This window comes from Bubalus kerabau, chromosome 20 (assembly GCF_029407905.1).
Source record: "Bubalus kerabau isolate K-KA32 ecotype Philippines breed swamp buffalo chromosome 20, PCC_UOA_SB_1v2, whole genome shotgun sequence".
NCBI classification, from domain to species: Eukaryota; Metazoa; Chordata; class Mammalia; order Artiodactyla; family Bovidae; genus Bubalus; species Bubalus kerabau.
The window spans coordinates 52,659,647-52,677,786 of record NC_073643.1 but is presented as its reverse complement, the minus strand read 5'-3'; the positions used below and the strand labels follow the sequence as shown (position 1 = coordinate 52,677,786).

Genomic DNA, 18,140 nt, shown 5'->3' with positions numbered 1-18,140 from the left:
GGCCAAGCACTTCATATTCAGAGCAGGCCACTCCAGCACAGGTGATCCACAGTCACTAACCACATTGGCACAGACAGTGTCAAACCTTCCCTCTGATGAGAGCATCATAACTGAAACTTCCTAACGAAGCATCTCTCATACTATAGATCTAATAACATTACAAAGTTCACAGTATGTGACCCTAATACTCAAGTACATACAACCTTCTGCTCAAAAAGGGATAAAGGAGAGAATTGTGTGAACCACCATTTACCAGTTCTTTACTATGCCGGTACATATTTCAGTTTTTCACCTCCATTACAGAAGACCAGCAGGGGGCAACTGAAATTTACACTTCTCCAAATTCATTTTTTTCAATAATTAGTTGTATTCCTGTAAAATACTTAAGAGATGGCTTGAAATGTGAAGATTGTCTGTGCTAGTATGGTAGCTATTGTTTCAAAGCAATTTTTTAAGAAGTATAGAAAATCATGCCAAAAAAAAAACCCTTTTCTTGCTTCAAATCTGGGAGAAGGTAAGTATGAACAAGCACAAAGAAACAGAGTAAGTTAACTTTACAGAATCGGAAACCTTCACACAAATACCGCTTGGTAAAGGTAGTCCACAAAATCTTCGGAGTGACCTTGTTTCCCTTCACTCTTTCAAGTTTCAGTAATCAAGGAGGCTTAAACCTCATCTGAAGTCTGACATTAAGTACAAGCAGAATTATACCAACTCTTCTTCCCAGAATCAAGCTTTCTTCAGTTTTCAGTGTAGAATTCCATCTGGTTTTGTTTCCTATTTTTTGTCTTTGTTTTTTTGAAAGTGAAAGTGAAGTCGCTCAGTCCCATCCGACTCTGTGCGACCCCATGGACTGCAGCACCCCAGGCTTCTCCGTCCATGGATTTTCCAGGCAAAAGTACAGGAGTGGGTTGCCAACCCAGGAATCGAACCCGGTCTCCCACACTGCAGGCAGACGCTTTAGGGGGGAGGGTTAAAGTAACACACCTATTGTTTTTAGGAAAACTGCTCAAATAGTACAGGAAGGTATAAAATGAAAAGTAAAACCAGCTAAGTATGCTATGACCTCTGCTTTCTGATCTATGAATTTTAAACACTCATCTATCCTCTAGGAAAGGTAAGTTTAGGGCATTTAAAACACCTTCCTCTCACTAACCTCTGCCAGCCATATTTTAGTTTTTGTCACGATCAGTTTCACCACAAGAATAGTCCAAATATAAATGTATTCCCTAAGCAGGACAGCAAATAAAACACTCATCTCTCAGAAAGAATGGGATAAAACCTTGGAAAAGTATCTGCTATAAAGCCTCAAAGTTCATTCTTTAAGTTTCCATCAAAAAAAAGAAAACACCAACAGTTTTAATTAGGAAAAATTCTATAAAACTTAGAAAATGTTGATAAAGGTTCATAAACAAGTTCATTATATTCTTCTCTGTTCTTATGAAAATATTTGAAATAGCCTATGACAAAATCACCTTTTGGTTTATAGCCAGCCATGTATTTTAAGTAGCTGAGACTCTCAAGTATAAAACCCTCTGCAGTGCTTCAAGCTTAGTCTATCGTTGGCTCTAAGCAGAAGCCATTACTTCCAATTCCCATTGCTTTTTCCTTTCACTAAGCTTCCAGAAAGTTCTTCACTGGCTATACAAGTGCACAGAATCATCTGAGAACCACTAAATCAGAGGAAGCTAAAGAATATTAACAAATAATGGATTCGATGCAGAACTTAAAAATTATATAATGGAAAAGCCCAATTTGAAACAACATTTCAATCTGCTCATTTATACACAAGGCTTCATTTCTTGTCCTTTTAACCTGCTCACTTGGCATTATCTACCAGACCAACACATCCCAATAATGAAAGTACACTAAGTCAGCATTTGACCTGATACAAAAGTACTGCTTAGAAGGGGGTGGAGAAAAAGGCTTCAGAAATACATTTAAATATTTGAGACCAGACAGTGATTAAAAACAACACTGAGATAAATTAAGGAAATTCTCAATAGTAGTGATATTTCTTTGTTTTTATGCTCAGAAAAAGTCCACCTTTACCATAAACTTATTCACCTACAATTTTTTAATTTATAGTATATCTTTTATCAAATGCTTTGATTTAGAATTTCTTTTGCATCACCTGAGGTAAAACTCTTAAGTTTATTTTTTTCAAAGACCCAACAACTTGTCCCTGTATCATTTACTAAATTACTGAAATTTCTTTGCCCAATGATTTAAAATGCAACTCTGATTATACACCAAATTCATATAAAGGTCTGTTTGCTTCCAAGCTTTTTGTTGATTCAGCAGATCTTTCTGTAACATAGTAACTTTAAAAAAAATTTTTAAAAGCATATTAATACCTACAAGATCTACTTTCCCACAACCAAAATGTGTGGTTTCAAACTAAGAAAATGTAATGACACAGAAAGTACATTATGTGTGAAAAAGAAGGCTAATACAATTGTATTTATATATCCTGGTATGGCTTAATTATATACCTAAGAAGAAAAACTGGCATAACAGCAGCTATGCCTGGGTGATGTGGAATAACGGAAGACTTAAATTTCTTCCTGTTTAATACACTCCTGCATTTTCCACAACTTGTATTAAATTAAAAAAAAGTTAAAAAAAATAATCCTTTTTGTACAGTGGTTATACCACAGTAAGAGACACACAAAACAATTTTGGTTGATCATAGTTTGATTCCCCCCCCCTCCTCAAAATCTGGAACTCTGAAAGACAAAACCATCAAGCTACATAAGTCTGCATAATAATGAAGACTGTTCACTTCAAGATGTTGCTCACAAGATACAAAAGGCTGAGCCTTGGTAACAGAGAAAGAAAAATGGATAAACTTTATGAAACTTCAACTTATAACTCCCAGAGAAACAAGATTCTTAATTAGCTTCAAGGCAAAGACTTAAGTGAGGAGCAATAAATAAACTGATTAACTAAAATAGTTCTGAAAAACATGAAGCTGGAGGGATAGTTGAGTACTCTCAATTTTTGGAAGTGAGAAATGAAGGGGGAAACACTCTGCAGCTCTTTGAGGTACAGTCTGTAACTAAGCATTTGCTTCTGAATGAATACTTTAAGTACAGCTGCTTTGCAAAACAATAAACAGATGAACCAACCCCCCACCAACAGACCCAGGAAATTTTCCCTATAACCGCACATATTTTTATGGGTTATTTCCCCTGTACTTCCTTCTACAAGAACTAAGAGCAGGTCCTCACTATACCACAGTAATCATCATTCCAATTACTTTACCTCTAGTCCACAAGAGGAAAAAGTCACTCCAAAGCAACAATTCTACATTTCTGTTTGCTGATTTTTTTTTTTTTTTTTTTCTATTTAGGTACCACGGGAAGGCCTACGTGCTCAGGGGAATCACCCCTTCTTGAGTGCCCTCAAATCTGATAGCTCTTCCTGGCTCCCCCATGCAGCTCTGCAGAGTGGGTCTTGAACATGTGATGAACTAAGAGAAGATGCTCAGAGCTGCCTCAGAGCCCTCCTCTTCCTATTTACCCAACGGTCATGCTTCTGGGCTCCCTCTCAAGGCTCACATCTACTAGCAATGGATCCTGATAGCTTGGTTCTGGTTTGAAGAACACATTCCAAAGGAAAAAAAATCAATTTCCATTTTAAGGAGTCAAGAGTCACAGTCACATTTGTCCTAATTAACAACTAAGGAATCATTTCAAAGAAGTAAATTGGGAGACACTGTTCTATTCTTAAAGATATCAATCCACCATAGGGTTTGTGATAGAAATTAGCCCATTAGGACATTCACTAGACAGAGAAACTCCTCATTTAGGGGTATTTTCACTATGGATCTAGTTTTGGACAACACACTTTCAACCAGGAACTTAAATTCACATTCCTACCAACGACTGACGAAATGTAAACTGGTACAACTGTTTGCATTATCTAAGTGAAGCTGAAAATATGACCCAGCAATTCTATCCCTACATGTACACGACACACACCCATACAAAGGTACATAAACAAGAATGTTCATAACAGTATTGTTAACAGCCCCAAACTGGAGGGAATCTACATGTCTATCAATAATAGAATGAATAAATTATGGTTTGTTCGAACAGCAGACTACTACACAGAAATGGGAATGAATGAACCACAGCTGCACACAATGCTGAAAGATACAAAGCACAAGCACAATGCTAAAAGATACAAACAGCATGACTCCATTTATATAAAATTCAAAATTAAATAAAACTATGTTGTCGAGGGATACAAAGGTAGTAAAAAGAAAAACAAAGAACAGGATTATTACAGAAATCAGAATAGTAACTGTCCCTAGGGAGTGAGAAGCTATAACCAAGAAGGGACTCATGAAAGGTTCAAAAGTGCCGGCATTATTCTATTTCTTGAAGAGGTGCTAGTTACACAGTGGTTCACTTTAAATTTTTTCACTAGATTGTACACAGACCAACTGAATTAATATGTATAGATAGATATTTCACATACACATGCCAAAAAAAGAGCTTTCTGACACAGCCTAGCAGCTCTACATACAGTTGTGCACTAGCCTAAAGTGTGACACCAAAGGACCATTCTTGTCCCCTTTTCAGCAAAGCAAGGGGTTAATCTATCATTTCTTCATGCACTTACAATTAGAAAGCACAATGCAATGTGACAGGAAAAAACTAGCTAAGCATTTAAGTGAAGCCTGGACTTAAAACATCTGGAACAAAATGCAGGGCAACTACCTATAATGAAATGGAAAAGAACAGGAGTTCACCTAACATTTCATTCTGAAGCAAAGAAATAAAAAGACCATTACAGAGAGAGGCTGGCCATTTAAAAAGTATACAAGCAAGATGCATGGCACATCAAAAACAAACTAGTATTTGATTCAACTTAAAGAAGGCATGCAAGCCTGAAGGAAGAAATCACTGATTCTGAAGTTGTCATGATGGAGGACAGCCACACCCAAAGCCCCTTAACTTTGGTTACCTTTTGGAGCAATTCAAATTTACATGAAACTTCAATCACTATTTGATCTTTTCTTTAAAATAGCAACATATGTGGAAAGGGGTTGTGGAAAGGCAGAGGTTCATGGAGAGACACACTAATTATGCATCACAGAGGAGTGGAAGTAGGACATCTTGTAATGGGGAAATTTTAGCTAATGAGCTTATGGAAAAGTATTATCTACAGACACCAATTTAAAATGCAGACTTCAAACGTAATGGTTAAAATTTTCAGAAAAAGTAGGCTTAACTGGTATATTAATATTTTTAAGTGTATCCTAGATAAATTTGCTGCTTGTCTTTGAAACATTCTGATCCTTTGAAAAGGTGATGCCTTGTCATGCTAAAGCCTGAAAGTTGCACTGACATAGTTTAAGAGGAAAAAACTGTTCAAGCAGCAAACTGGCTGGATTCGAAGATGCAGTTCTCCCACATACTCAATTTTCTAGCACCAAGTCGTTTCTGGCAGACAGCACCCAGAACGATTGGCAGGATTTGTAATGTTTCAATATTATCAGGAAAAAAACTGCACACATATTCCCAGCATATGAATAATTTTAACTCACCAGTCACCATGGTGCATACATTTCTGCTGCTTGTCCTGAGTTCTTAAGACTTGTAACATTCTGAAGAAGACAGAACAAAGAAGTCCTTCCATCCCCAGCCTCTTTTCAAATTTTAACATGTTCTTAAGATAATATCGTATATTAGGAAAAACTACCCCCATCATTTTCAAATTTGATTGCTAATTTTAGTTCCTCTTAGCTTCTTTTCCCTTAAATTTAATGAAGCAAGACTGTAAAACATAAACTAGCAGATAGTCCGACTTAGAAAAAAGAAGTGTCTATTTCTCTGAACAAACCTAGATTTTCCCTGGAACCAGAACACAGTGCAGGGATTTAAAAAAAAAAAAAAAAAAAAACACGCTGAAAAGGACTGAAATCCTAAAGTGAAATCAAAAGCGACTTTTCCAGGCAGATTTCAGGAATTTCTGCTGAGGATCTTCAGAATTACGAAAGAAGGCAAAACACTGACTCGGGTTGTTCAATTCTGTTCTGGGCAACTTTTTGGCTGAGCAATAGCGGGCCCTTTAACCTAAGAGAGTACAAGTAAGCCCCTCCCAACCACACAGAGGAAAAGGCTGCATTTCAGGATTTAAAGCGGCATTTTAGAGCTCGGGTAGTTTCACAGCGTCCACAGAAGCGGATCCCCTTCCGGAGCGCACAGAGGTGACGTGTAAGAATTGCGCTTTAATGAAGAATTACTTTCTAATGACAAGAAAACAGGTATCACTGACGGGCCTTCTAGGATTTGCCTTCCCTTTCCAACACAAAGCATCAAAACAAGGTGAGAAAAGTCGAGGGGTTTCGCTGCCCTCAGACAAACAGCGATCGGTTTCAGAATCAGGGTAGCACCCTCCAAGCACCCACCCCGCACATGGGCCTCGGGACACCGCATTCTGAAGAGTACCAGCAATCTCGCCCACTTCGCTGAGGAGCGGGGCCGCAAGCTAGCCCGCAAAGCAGGTTGGTTTCTTCTCAGGCCTAGGCCCCGGCGATCCGGGGACGTCACCTGAGCTGCAAGGGTCCAACCCACAACCTTCTTTAAACTGCAAGCCGCCCGTCCGCCCGCCGCCCCTCCCCGCAGCTGGGGTGTCTTGCGCGCCGTCGCACCGGTGCCGCCACCCAACAGCACGGCGCGCGCCTGCCCGCGACCCTCGACTTCTGGGCGCGCGCCCCAGGAAGCCGCTGCGGCCCACGGGCTGCAGCTCCAGGAGCCGAGATATCCGGGCCGGGAACGCGCACGTCAGCGGCCACGCGCACCGGGAGGGCCGCACAGCGCGCGCGCGCCCGAACGTATAAACAGGCCCGGCCGCGCGCGCCCACCAGCGCGCATTCGCGCGCCGCGCCCACCCGAATCCCCGAGCCGCCCCTCCCCCACCCAGGGGGCGGGGGCGCGCGAGCCCAGGGACGTTCTCGGCTCCGGAGCCGCCCCGAGGTCTCCTGGGCCCAGCGGCAGCGGCCCGCCCGCCCCCGCCCGCCGTTGTGTGGGGTGGGCCCGCTGTCTCAGGCCCGCAACCCCGCTGCATCCCTGCCCCCACTGGAGTCCTCACCCGGCGACGTCGCCGCCGCCGCCACCGCCGCCGTTCTACCCGCCGGCCCCGCCGCACCGCTCGGGGCCCCGGTTCTGCCGTCGCCGCTCCAAGACCGACAGGATTTTCCCCTCACAGCTCCCTGGGCGCCATCTTACATTCAACCCTCACAGCCAATGAGTGCCGAAAGCCTCTCTCGCGATAATTGGCGCGTCGAATCCCGCGAGAATTAAGGCTGCCTCCTGGCCAGACTTAAAGGGAACGCTTCTGCCGAGGAGAGAGGCCGAGCGTAGGGCTGCAGTAGCGGCAAGAGCCTGGGGTGTAAGGCGGAGCGCCCCGCCCTCAGACGCCCCTCCACGTGGGGCGGAGCCAGGGCCGGAGATCGGCCTAGCCTTGGAGCCGGGGCAGGCCGGGGCTTGAAGCTTAGTCTCAGGACCCTTCTGCCGCCTGCCCGGGCCTCCTTAGCGCAGCCTCACGCGGTGCGGAGAGCGGCCTCTTACTTAAGGTGGCCCCCACAACCTCTGACCTAGGCCCGGCGCCTCCAGCTGCTCAACCCACCTGGGAAGCCCCAGGTCACTCTCCTCCAGGACTCCCTAGCATCTGGGACCCACGCCTCACCCTCCATCTGCTGTCATCCTACTTGAACCTTCCGCAGCCCAGTCCACCTTAAAGCGGGCCTCGGGTAGTCCGGTGTTTGTATACAGGGAAAATGTGGATGGTGTTAAAGCTGCAGGCACATGTGGGCCTCACCAGTAGCCCACACTGCCCCAGAGGGGAACAGACTGCCATATACTCTTTCTTAAAAAGGCCTCTGGACCTTTGCACTTGTTCCTCCTTCCTGGCAAACCCCTAGTCTTTTGGGGTTCCCCTCAGGAGGCACCTCCTGAGAATAGTCTTCTGAGGCTCAGGCTGGATCAGGAACCCCGGATCAGTGTCACACAGGCCCCAGGGCCACGTCTTCTGCACAATGCCTGGTCACCCTCTGTCTCCCCAACTAGATGGTGGACTTAGAAGGCCACCACACAGGTCTTCCTCATTCTGCTGTGCCTGGCACATAGTAAGTGCTCAATAGTTTTGGATGATTGGACTAGGAGCCAGACCTCTCCATCTGCCTAGGCATGCAGGCAGACACAAACCTTCTAGGTTCCTCTGACACAGGGCTTCTAACGGTGCAGCAGCATCCAGGACCCACGGTTCCCTCAGACTAGGAGCAGAAGGTACCAGTCAGGCCCAGGCCTCTCCCCCAAGTGCACCGGTGATTTCAAAGCTGTCGGTACTGCTCTGTGTGCAGTATACCTTCCCTCCACCCCACGGCATGACTCCAAGGCCCTCGGGTGCTAGGAGAGCAGAGAGATAATACACAGACTCCAGGGGATTTAGCTGTTCTTTATTGACATGGAGTCTGGGTACCCCTAGCCTCCAAAAGGATGAGGTAGGTCCACAGGACTTGCAGTTCACACTTTTCCTGGGTCCTCCTTCAGTGTGACGGTTCGGTTGAAGACAAGCTGGAGGAGAGAGGGGCAAGAATGACCACCAAGCCCGAACCAGGCCAGGAGGCCCGGGTGAGTCTCACCAGACACCCCACTCCAACCCTCACTTCATCCCAGAGGAGCTGAGCGCCAAAGAACTCTAGTTCTCAGTAACTTTTTGACTTTAGTTAAAGGACTGGCTGGCTCTGGGTCTCCATTTTGTAAGAGTTATAACAATCCCTATGCCAGCCTCCTATCTTGAGGAATAAGTAAGGAAGGGTTCATAGAAAATGTTATGCATAGCCTTAACCTCTGAGCCTATTTCCTCAGTGGAACGTGGATTCCACTGCAGGTGGGGAGGATTAAGTAAGGAAATGTCAGCATAGTGCTTGGCGTAGAGAATGGCGGCTACCACCGGCATTGTGGTGGAAAGGTAGATTCAAGCACCTGTCCCTGGTTGCTGTCTGGATCCACAGAAAAGTAACCAAGGCGCTCAAATTGGAACTTGTCGAAGGGCTTTGCCAGGGCCACAGAACAGTCCACTAACGCAGCCTCCACCACTTGTAGCGAGGCCTGTGGGCAGAGAACTCAGGTGGCTATCGAGCCAGAAAGGCCCACCACCCTCACCCCATACCCCATGAGCCTACCGGGTTCAGGTCACTTAACAATCCACCGGGCACCTCAGCAGGATCCTCGGGGTTCTTGTGCTGAAATCTGTAGCCAGAGTGAAGGTCAGACTGCACTGGGCAGCCACAGCAAGCAATGCCCATCTCATAACCTGCCCCAACCCCAGCTCTGCTCACTCACAGTCGCTCGTAGAGGCGGATCTCACATGTCAGAGGCTGTGATACCCAGTGAATAAATGCCTTGGGCTTTTCACCAGCATCTGCGCGCCTGCAGGTCACCTTGAGGCTTTCCACACAGCCACTGGGGCCCTGGGAAGTCACGGGGCCTGTGATCAGACTTGGACCCCACTACCAGGACTGCACGCTGCACCAGATCCTCACCCCAGCAGGCACTGCAGCAGGAAGCCTGCAGCTGGCTCTCACCTTGACAACATGCTGCAGCTCGATGACGTAGCCTGTATGCCTCAGGCCCACGGGCTGGCCCCATGCCAGGCGCTTATAGCCTGGCTCTGGCTCCTAGAGTTAGGAAGGTGGAGAAACACAAGAGGCTACAAAGGTCAGAAACACAAGAGGCTTCTTCCACCCCTATGTCTGGCAGAGATTGGTTTGAAGAAGGGATGATGGGCCCTCAGGACTGAGCTCAGGAGCAAACCAGACCCTTCACCCCACCCCCAACTCACCTCTTTGAAGTCCGTCCTTTCAATGAAGACAGTGGATCCAAAAGGAACCTGATGGAAGCCCTTGGTCTCATCAGCTGGGAAGTTGGGCACCTGGATGTCCAAGGCCTGGCGCAGAAGTGTGAGTCACACTAGGCACTGGGATGCCCACACCCAAATCCAGGTGCACACCCCCTCCCCTGCCCCCCCCCCACACACACACCTTGAAGGAGACTTACCTTGGTGGCAGGAAAATTGGTGATGACCACCTGTAACGGCTCCAGCACAGCCATGGCCCGAGGGGCTGTGTCATTCAGCACATCACGCACACAGGCTTCTAGCAGATGTGGTTCCATTGTGGTCTGTGCCACTGTCACTCCCACCTAGCAGGAAAGGTCAGCTTCAGTCGCAGCCATGACCACACACTGCTGTGCTCAGCCCCCAGCTGCCCACCCAGACCACTGGGCTATACCCGAGCACAGAAGTTGTTGATGGCCTCGGGCGGAAAGCCCCGGCGTCGTAAGGCTGTGAGCGTGAAGAGCCGGGGATCGTCCCAATCCCTGTGGGCAAGGAGGGGATGAGAAGGCCACTGGCAGCACATGCTACTAGTGCCGCCAACCTTCGATAAGCCAAAAAGCCACACGTACCGCACAGCGCCAGCCGCCACGAGCTGGAGAATCTTCCTCTTGGAGACGACAGCATAGTGCAGATTGAGGCGGCCGTACTCCCACTGCACGGGACAGTAGACGTCCAGCGCATTGCACAGCCAGAAGTAGGAGGAGCGTCTGGGGGGGGCAGAGTCAGGGCTGGCCACCTCCAACCCAGGACAGACTGCCGGAAGGGCTGCTGGAATCCCACTGGCCCGCCCCCCCCCACCGGCCCAGCTCCCTCACCGGGCCTGGAATTCCTTGGTGCAGAGTGAGTGGGTGATGTGCTCGATGGAGTCACAGAGGCAATGCGTGTAGTCATAGGTGGGGTAGATGCACCTGCAGGGCACAGGCAGTGGGCCCCACCATCCAGCCCCGCTCTGCCCGACCATGGCCCACCCCGCCACCCCACAACTCCGCAAGCCCACCCCAAGCTCACGCTCACCAGGTGTCCCCTGTGCGGTGGTGCGGCGTGTACTTGACGCGGTAGGCCACGGGGTCCATCTTGCCATCCTCCATCACCAGCTTCATCCGCAATGTAGCCTCACCCTCAGCAAACTTGCCCTTGCGCATTGCCTGAGCGGGAACAAGGGTTCGGGCTGCAACTCAGCCTGACGGCATCTCATTCCCAGCATTCTGGCCCACCCAGACCCAACTGCACCCCCAGATCCCCACCTCGAAGAGCAGCAGCGACTCCTCTATGGGACGGTCTCTCCAGGGTGAGGGCAGTGGGCTGTGGCCTTTGAGCTCCTCTCCTCGCTGGTGGCACACGTAGGCCTGATCCCTACGAGGAAGGGGTGTGAATGCCCGGCATGGCTGCACCCTGGTCAGCCTGTCTGGCTCCATACTGTGGCCTCACCTGCGGATAAGCTCCACAGCCCAGGCATACAGCTGGTCAAAATAATCGGAGGCATATGTCACCTTGTAAGGGGTGTAACCTGGGGGACAATGGGACAGTATTAGCAACCAGGCAGGAGCACCCAATGGCAGGCTGTGGCCCAGTGAGAGGCCCATGGATAATCAGTTTGGCCCAGGCCCTCCCCAGCCCATACCCAGCCAGGCCACCATGTCGTAGATGGCAGTGAAGAACTTTGCTTCCTCTTTCTCAGGGTTGGTGTCATCAAAGCGCAGGAAACAGATCCCATTGTTGGCCTAGGAGAATTGCAGTATCTGTGAGCTCCCATTATCATCAGCTCCTACGATCCAGCTCATTAAACTGGGACCTTCTCAGAGCTCACCCATGTCAGAATTGAAAATATCTTTCACTCACCTTCCTATATCTAAATGCCCTAAACAAGGCATCTCATACGAATGTGAGATACAACACAGTCTCATCCTAACTCCGAGAAGTGGCACTGGGAATTTCCCCAGATTTGAACTTACTGCCTCACCAAGATCTTTTTCTCAATGAGCCCAATTGGGTGGATTCCGAGGTATCTGTCACACATTTCTAGGTATCCCCTTCAAGGCCTCTTTCTGCTCTGGGACACTTTATGGGAACAGCAAGAAAAGTAGGGAAAGACACCCCTCTGGTACCTGCTCATGGGAGCAACAAGCAGTCATCCTGCTTGCCAGGTCCCCAGACACACTCACCTTGGCATAGCCAAAATTGAAATTGATTGCTTTGGCATGTCCAATGTGCAGGATTCCATTGGGTTCTGGCGGGAACCGGGTACGAACCTGAGATTAGGGGAATGGGAGCAGAGGAAGAGGAAGCAGGTCAGAGCTTAGACTACACTAAAGGATAACCCTTCCTGGGGAGGCCATCAGGACAGGTAAGGTGGAGTAGCATGTAGGCAGCCCAAACCGCAGGCAAGTGATGATGGCATAGCCTGCCTGCTAATACTGCCACACACCTGTCCGCCGGTGATCTCCAGGTGCTGCTTCAGTAGATCCATGGTATGAGGAGTGGTCACATAGCCCGGGGTCTTGTAGTTCTCACCTGCCAGGGCCAGAACAAGCCTGATGACACCAGGCTACAGCCCAGGGCTTCCAACCCCAGGGACTTGGCTATAAGAATTGCTACTAAGACCCAGCAATTGGTCTAAGACCTTGGAGGCACAAGAAAAAGAACCTCTCTTACAATATTGAGAATGTCAACTGGTGAAGCCATATGGAAAATAGTATGGCGGTTCCTCAAAAAACTAAAGAGAGTTGCATATGAATTAACAATCTTACTCATGGGCGTGTATCCAGACAAAACTATTATTTGAAAAGATACACACACCACTATACTCAAAGCATTCAATAGCCTTGTCTTGGTTACATTTAATAGCCTTACCCTGGCTACGTTCAATAGCCAAGACATCAAAACAGCCTAGATGTCCATCACCAGATGAATGGATCAAGAGGATGTGGTACATAGATACAATGAAATATTACTCAGCTATCAGAAAGAATGAAATAATGTCATTTGCAGCAAACATGGACAGGCTTGAAGAGATTGTCATATACTAAGTGAAGAAAGTCAGAAAAACAAATACCATATGATACCACTTACATGTGGAATCTAAATAACGACACAAACGAACATACCTACAAAACAGACTCACAGACACAGAGAACAGACTTGTGGTTTCCAAAGGAGAGGAGGGGAAAGGGAGAGAGAGAATGGGAGTCTGGCATGAGCAATGTAAACTGTAATACGTAGGATGACCAAACAACAAGGTCCTATGGGATAGCACAAGGAATTATATTCAACATCCAGTGATAAACCACAATGGGAAAGAACGTGAAAAAGAATATATAACTGAGTTGGTTTGTTGTACAGCAGAAATTACTCATTATAAATCAACTATACTTAATAAAATTGAAAAACAAGATCCAGCCCTCCACAGAGTTTTTCAATCTGCCTGCTCACCAGGTTTGTGGAACTTAAGTGCCTCGCCTCGGAGCTGCTCCATCAGAGACAGGGTCTGAACAACAGCCTCACCTGCAGAGAAGAAACAAGGAAAACTTATTCTCTGGATACAGCTATCACATCCAGCTCCAGGAAGTGCTTGTCAATAATATCCATATCCTGTAACCAGAACAGAACCAAGCAGTCCCCTCTTCCTCCAACCCCAGAAACAAGAGATACATAGCCAGACTCCTCAGGCCTCCTCTGGTTAGTTTCTGAGTAAAGGAAAGGAAGGAAACATCAGAAATTCCAGTCTTGCAGCAGAAGACAGACGAGTAAATGACAGCCTGAGGAGACTGGGCTGTAAGGATCCACCAGGTGGAAAACCCAGAAATCAGGGAGCTGAATGCAACAGGAGCCTCAAGCCTCTCACCATTCTCCACCACATCCTTTGCTGTCCTTTGGTCTGTCTCTTCTGGCCGAGCCTTTGCCACCTGAGAGAAGTTCAAAAGTTGGTCACGGTCTTAGGATTATTGGATTCAGATACCCCCTTCCCCAAACTGAAGTTTCACCCTACCCTACCTCCTCCCCAGGGACCCCAGACCGTGCTCAGTCCCACCTTGGGCTTCTTCTCCAGATCAGTCTCCGTCTTGGGACCCAGAAGATGGAGGACCTGAGCAGAGACCAGAGTCAGAGCTGGGACAGGACGCCATGACTTGTCCCACCCACACACCCACCAAAGGGCTCCTGGGCCTATTTACCGGCACCACCTTGAAAAACCTACCTAGCCCATCCCACCTCTGCTCGTCACATGTTTCTGTGGCCTCAAATACTCTTTCCCTCCTGAGGGTCCATATTAGGCTCAGGTGACAGAAACAGCCATTTACACAGAGGAACTGTGGGGCCAGCATCGAGGTAAGCCATCTACCTCAGCCATCACCCTCCTGTGATTCTCTGCCAGCATCCTGAGATGAAGGCCACATCACCCCTATTTACAAGATGAGGAAACTGAGGTTCAGAGTAAAGCAACTCACCCCAAATTAGGCATAACCCAGGAGCCCGGGTCTTTGATTGTTCGCCAGGTGCTCCTCCCTCTACCCTAGGCACTACTATCCACCATGAGAAGAGGAACAGGCTCTCTTCCCCTCCCAGCCCTGTGTACCCCTCAGTGGACTCGACATTCTGGCAGGGCCTTTGCCTGCTTCAGCTCAAAGAGGCACCCACCTGCATGTCTACTTCATGCTTGATCATTTTGCCATCTGCCCACTTGAGTGCAGCCCGAGCCTCTCCTAGAAACATGGACAGAAGGAGATGCAAAAAGGCAAAGCAGGACATTTCCCATCCTCTTTCCCAAGAAAAGGGCCTGGCTGACCTCAGAAACCAGAGCGAGACCACTTCTAAGGTGCTCCTATTCCTTCTCCCACCTCCCTCTCACTCATCCCCAGAAGAAAAGGCATGTCCATCGAGAAGAACATAGTCCCTTGCCCCAGGCCCTGCTCACCCATCAGCAGCCCCATGCTGAAATGGTAACGCTCTACCAGGAGCTTGGCTCGGTGGCGATTTATGGCAGCCTCCACCTACAGAAAGCCAAACCGTGTGGTTCAGAAATGCTCCAGGAACCCACACTCTCACCCTGGGGTCTTCCTGATTGGAAAAGCTGAGCCACTCCTGTTCAGGGTCAGTCCTAAGGAGGCAACTGATGGCTGGGGAAAGACTCACGGCCTCTTCAATCTGTTCTGGGGTCACCACAACGCCCACACCGCATTCCTGCTCAAAGTCCTCAGTGTTGATGGGATCCAAGGGATGACTCCGCACATACTCAAGGGCAGCTGAAAAAGAAGAGCGAACAAATTTGTGGCATCTCAGCTCCAAGAAATAAGAAGACAAGACCCTAATCCATCCAGGAAACCCCAACAAATTTGGCTCCTGGAAAATTAAGTCGTGCCCCTCTAGAGAAGCTCTGAGGCCTCAGGAAAGAAGCATGTGTTCTGAGGGAAATTCCTCATCAGACCTAGGTTTCTCTAAGTCAGTCTCACCGGAGGTGGCCCTCTCCATCTGTCAGTGCCAGGGCCTCGGTTTAGAGGGGAAGGCAGAACTAGTAATCTAGAGAGACACCGAGGGACTTCTCAGAAGCGACAGAAAGGGGTCTGGGCTGAGAGAAGTTTGAGGTGGAAGCGCAGGTCTGGGAGGGGTCTCACCGCTCAGCTGGGTCTCAGTGTGGATCTTCCTACTGGCTATGTAGCTCACGAGGAAAGAAAGGCGCCGGGGATCCCGAAGTCGGGAGGCCAATCCATAGAGCAGGGTCCCGGTAGCCTTGTCGATGGAGGAGCCCAGAGTCTGCTGCGCCTGGGGTCAGAGGAGTCAGAGATAAGCCCCACTCCCAGTAAGAAAAGCCTGGGCAAGACAAGGTGGGCTGCTTGGGGTTGGGACCCGACCCGGCGCTGCGCTGGGGCACAGTCGGCAGCCGGGGCCAGGGACTTAGGTTGGCACCTGGGTCGCCGCCTCGCGTAGCTGCGCGCTCAGAACCGTGTTCTTGAGCGTTTCGCGGGCCTTCTGCTCGCTTAGGCCGAGGCCAGTGAAGAGCGACAAGGAGTCCAGAGCCGCCATTGCTGGGACGCCGGAAACCGAAAGAAAACTTTGGGGCCAATCTGAACGTTGGCATTAGCCCACGGACCAATAGGAGAGCAATGCTGTCAGGGAGAGCCAATAGTGTCCTTCCTTGGCGGGAGGGGGTGGGGCTCTCTAGGGTTACTAGCTCCATTTAAAGGGCTGAGGGCGGCCTTTCCGGGCGCTTCGCTTCCGTCTTCGTAGTGGCGACCGGACTTTTAGGAGGTGCTTTGCCGCGGATCAGGAAACAAACATAGACACGGGCCTTTGCTCTTCGACTTTTCCCTTTCAGCCCTGGAACCCTCGTGACCATCCCAGTTCTGTTCTTGGGAATATGTGAGTCCCTATCATCTTTCTGACGTCGCAGCTTTGGAGTTGTCATGGAAACAGTTGAACAAAATGAAGCCCGGGAAATCCTGTCAAAGATTCCAGAGAATGTCTGAAATGGCCCATATGATGGGCCCCACTAGTCTGGCACTTCACTTCTTCAGCACCCACCTAACCACACACCTGGCCAGGAGGGACCTCAAAACGTTCTGTGATGATTTGGTTTAAAATCTTCTCTGGGAATTCCCTGGTGATCCAGTGGTTAGGACTCTGCAGCTCACTGGTGAAGGCCTGGGTTTGCGTCCTTGGTCGGGGAACTAAGATCCCACAAACCACGCGGTGAGGCAAAAAAAAAAAAAAAAGTCATACTTAGCACCCTTACCAAAGCATGCATGTCAGGAGGACCACAAGATCAGACCTTGAAATTCATATATAGATGTTGAACAGGATGTTTTATCAAAGCTGAGATAAGGTGGGACAGAGGAGGAAACAAGGAGAATAGCCTGATAATGCAGAAGTGGCAGTGGCCATAGTGCTGAGGCTCACAGAAGCCTTGTGTGGTGGCCCGGCCCGGGGAAGGGTCATGGGGCAGGCTCAGCAGCAGCAGAGCTATGGTCAGAGGGGGACAGAGCCCCTTGAGCAGTGCATCCAGCACATGCAGCCCACCAGGGTCCAGACACTTAGGGCTGCACCCAGTGAAGGCCCAGGACAATCCTGTTGCTGCCCACACCTAGCAGACCCTCCTCCAGCAGCGTGTCAGCACCAACACCCAGCTTAGCAATTCCACCGTTACTGCAGGGCCTCACACCCAGCTCTCCAGGCCCCTCTCCATGACCAGTAACCCCACGTGGTCCTTGTGCTATTATTCCAATAGAAAATAACCAACTCTGGTCACCGAGTTAGCTTTCTTCAGGAGCTCCTGCTCACCACCACCCCTAACTCCAGCCCAGGCTGAGGGGTACTAGCAGGGCCCACATGCTGGGCTTATCGTAACACTGACCCCTCAGGCTTGGGGGCAGGGATGGACCACTGCGGTTGCAGGGCCCTGCCCCACCCTTCCCTACCTTACACTCTTTCTGGCTTGCTTGAACACCTGCCTATGACTATTTTGTTGTTCCCCATCCCCCTCCAGCTGGAGATACCCACTCCTAACCCTGTGCAGTTGGAGACGGAAGTCTCACGAGACTTGCCCTTGCCTTGCAGTATGTGTGCACAAAGGCAAGTGTGCTGGGACAAGCCTGCTGACCCACTGTGGGCAAACAGCCTGGGATACCTGCCAGAAGCCAGTCTCAGGGAATCAAGGGAGGAAATGGCCTGGCAGGGGCCTGCACCCTCCCTTCCACAGGAAGCCAGCCAAGATTAGCTCTGGTCCTCTCTGCCTATCCTTTTGGAGCAGGGTCTCCTTCCCCCAAACCCAGTTTTTTTCCTGCTCTATTCTCCCAAGGGATCCAGATGTTTTGCAAACTACAGCAAAGAAATACCTGAGAAAAGGAGGGACTTCCCTCCACCCACATGTCCTTCCTGTTCCTCAATAAGTCCTTCCTGACCTGCTATCTGGTTGTCAGCCCCAGTGCCTACACCTTTTACTCCATGCTGTCAGCTTCTGGAGTTTCATGGGGTAGAGTCCACCTCTTGGGTCTGAGGTACTGATGTTGCCAACCATAGCTGCCTCCAGGCAGGACTCAGAATCAGTGGACTCAAAGGGCAGAAGTCAGGCCCCAAACATCTGCTGGCGCTGGGGGCTTGGCTTTATGACCCAAAGGGCCTGAACTGGAACCTCATCATCTTTCCTCAGACCAGAGCACTTTACAGGATCTTTGACACACACTCACTCACTCTCTCTCTCTCTCTCTCTCACACACACACACACACAGATGCTGCAA

The 18,140-nt window shown here is 49.1% G+C and overlaps 2 protein-coding genes across 6 annotated transcripts in view; both read right to left on the bottom strand.

The window, feature by feature from the left end:
• QRICH1 (glutamine rich 1) overlaps positions 1 to 7,283 on the bottom strand; it is a 42,487-nt gene extending 35,204 nt beyond the window's left edge. For 2 of the 5 annotated variants that reach the window (XM_055558693.1, XM_055558698.1), the window contains exon 1: positions 7,108 to 7,283. The gene's annotated coding sequence lies outside the window, so the exon portion shown is untranslated. Of the gene's footprint in view, positions 1 to 5,560; positions 5,621 to 6,424; positions 6,835 to 7,107 lie in introns of those variants that run through there. The other 3 variants (XM_055558694.1, XM_055558695.1, XM_055558696.1) reach the window with 3 other exon arrangements.
• Positions 7,284 to 8,452: 1,169 nt separating this feature from the next.
• Positions 8,453 to 15,970, bottom strand: QARS1 (glutaminyl-tRNA synthetase 1). The gene is made up of 24 exons (XM_055558699.1): positions 15,814 to 15,970; positions 15,522 to 15,669; positions 15,043 to 15,152; positions 14,825 to 14,900; positions 14,548 to 14,612; positions 13,943 to 13,996; positions 13,757 to 13,817; positions 13,345 to 13,416; positions 12,341 to 12,426; positions 12,078 to 12,164; positions 11,537 to 11,636; positions 11,344 to 11,422; positions 11,160 to 11,268; positions 10,930 to 11,060; positions 10,731 to 10,823; positions 10,485 to 10,622; positions 10,310 to 10,397; positions 10,077 to 10,220; positions 9,862 to 9,966; positions 9,605 to 9,697; positions 9,363 to 9,490; positions 9,203 to 9,269; positions 9,003 to 9,128; positions 8,453 to 8,591 (listed from the first exon to the last, which is right to left on the bottom strand). The coding sequence occupies exons 1-24, from the start codon at positions 15,928 to 15,930 to the stop codon at positions 8,541 to 8,543; spliced, it is 2,328 nt and encodes a 775-aa protein (XP_055414674.1). The 5' UTR covers positions 15,931 to 15,970; the 3' UTR covers positions 8,453 to 8,540.
• Positions 15,971 to 18,140: the final 2,170 nt, after the last annotated feature.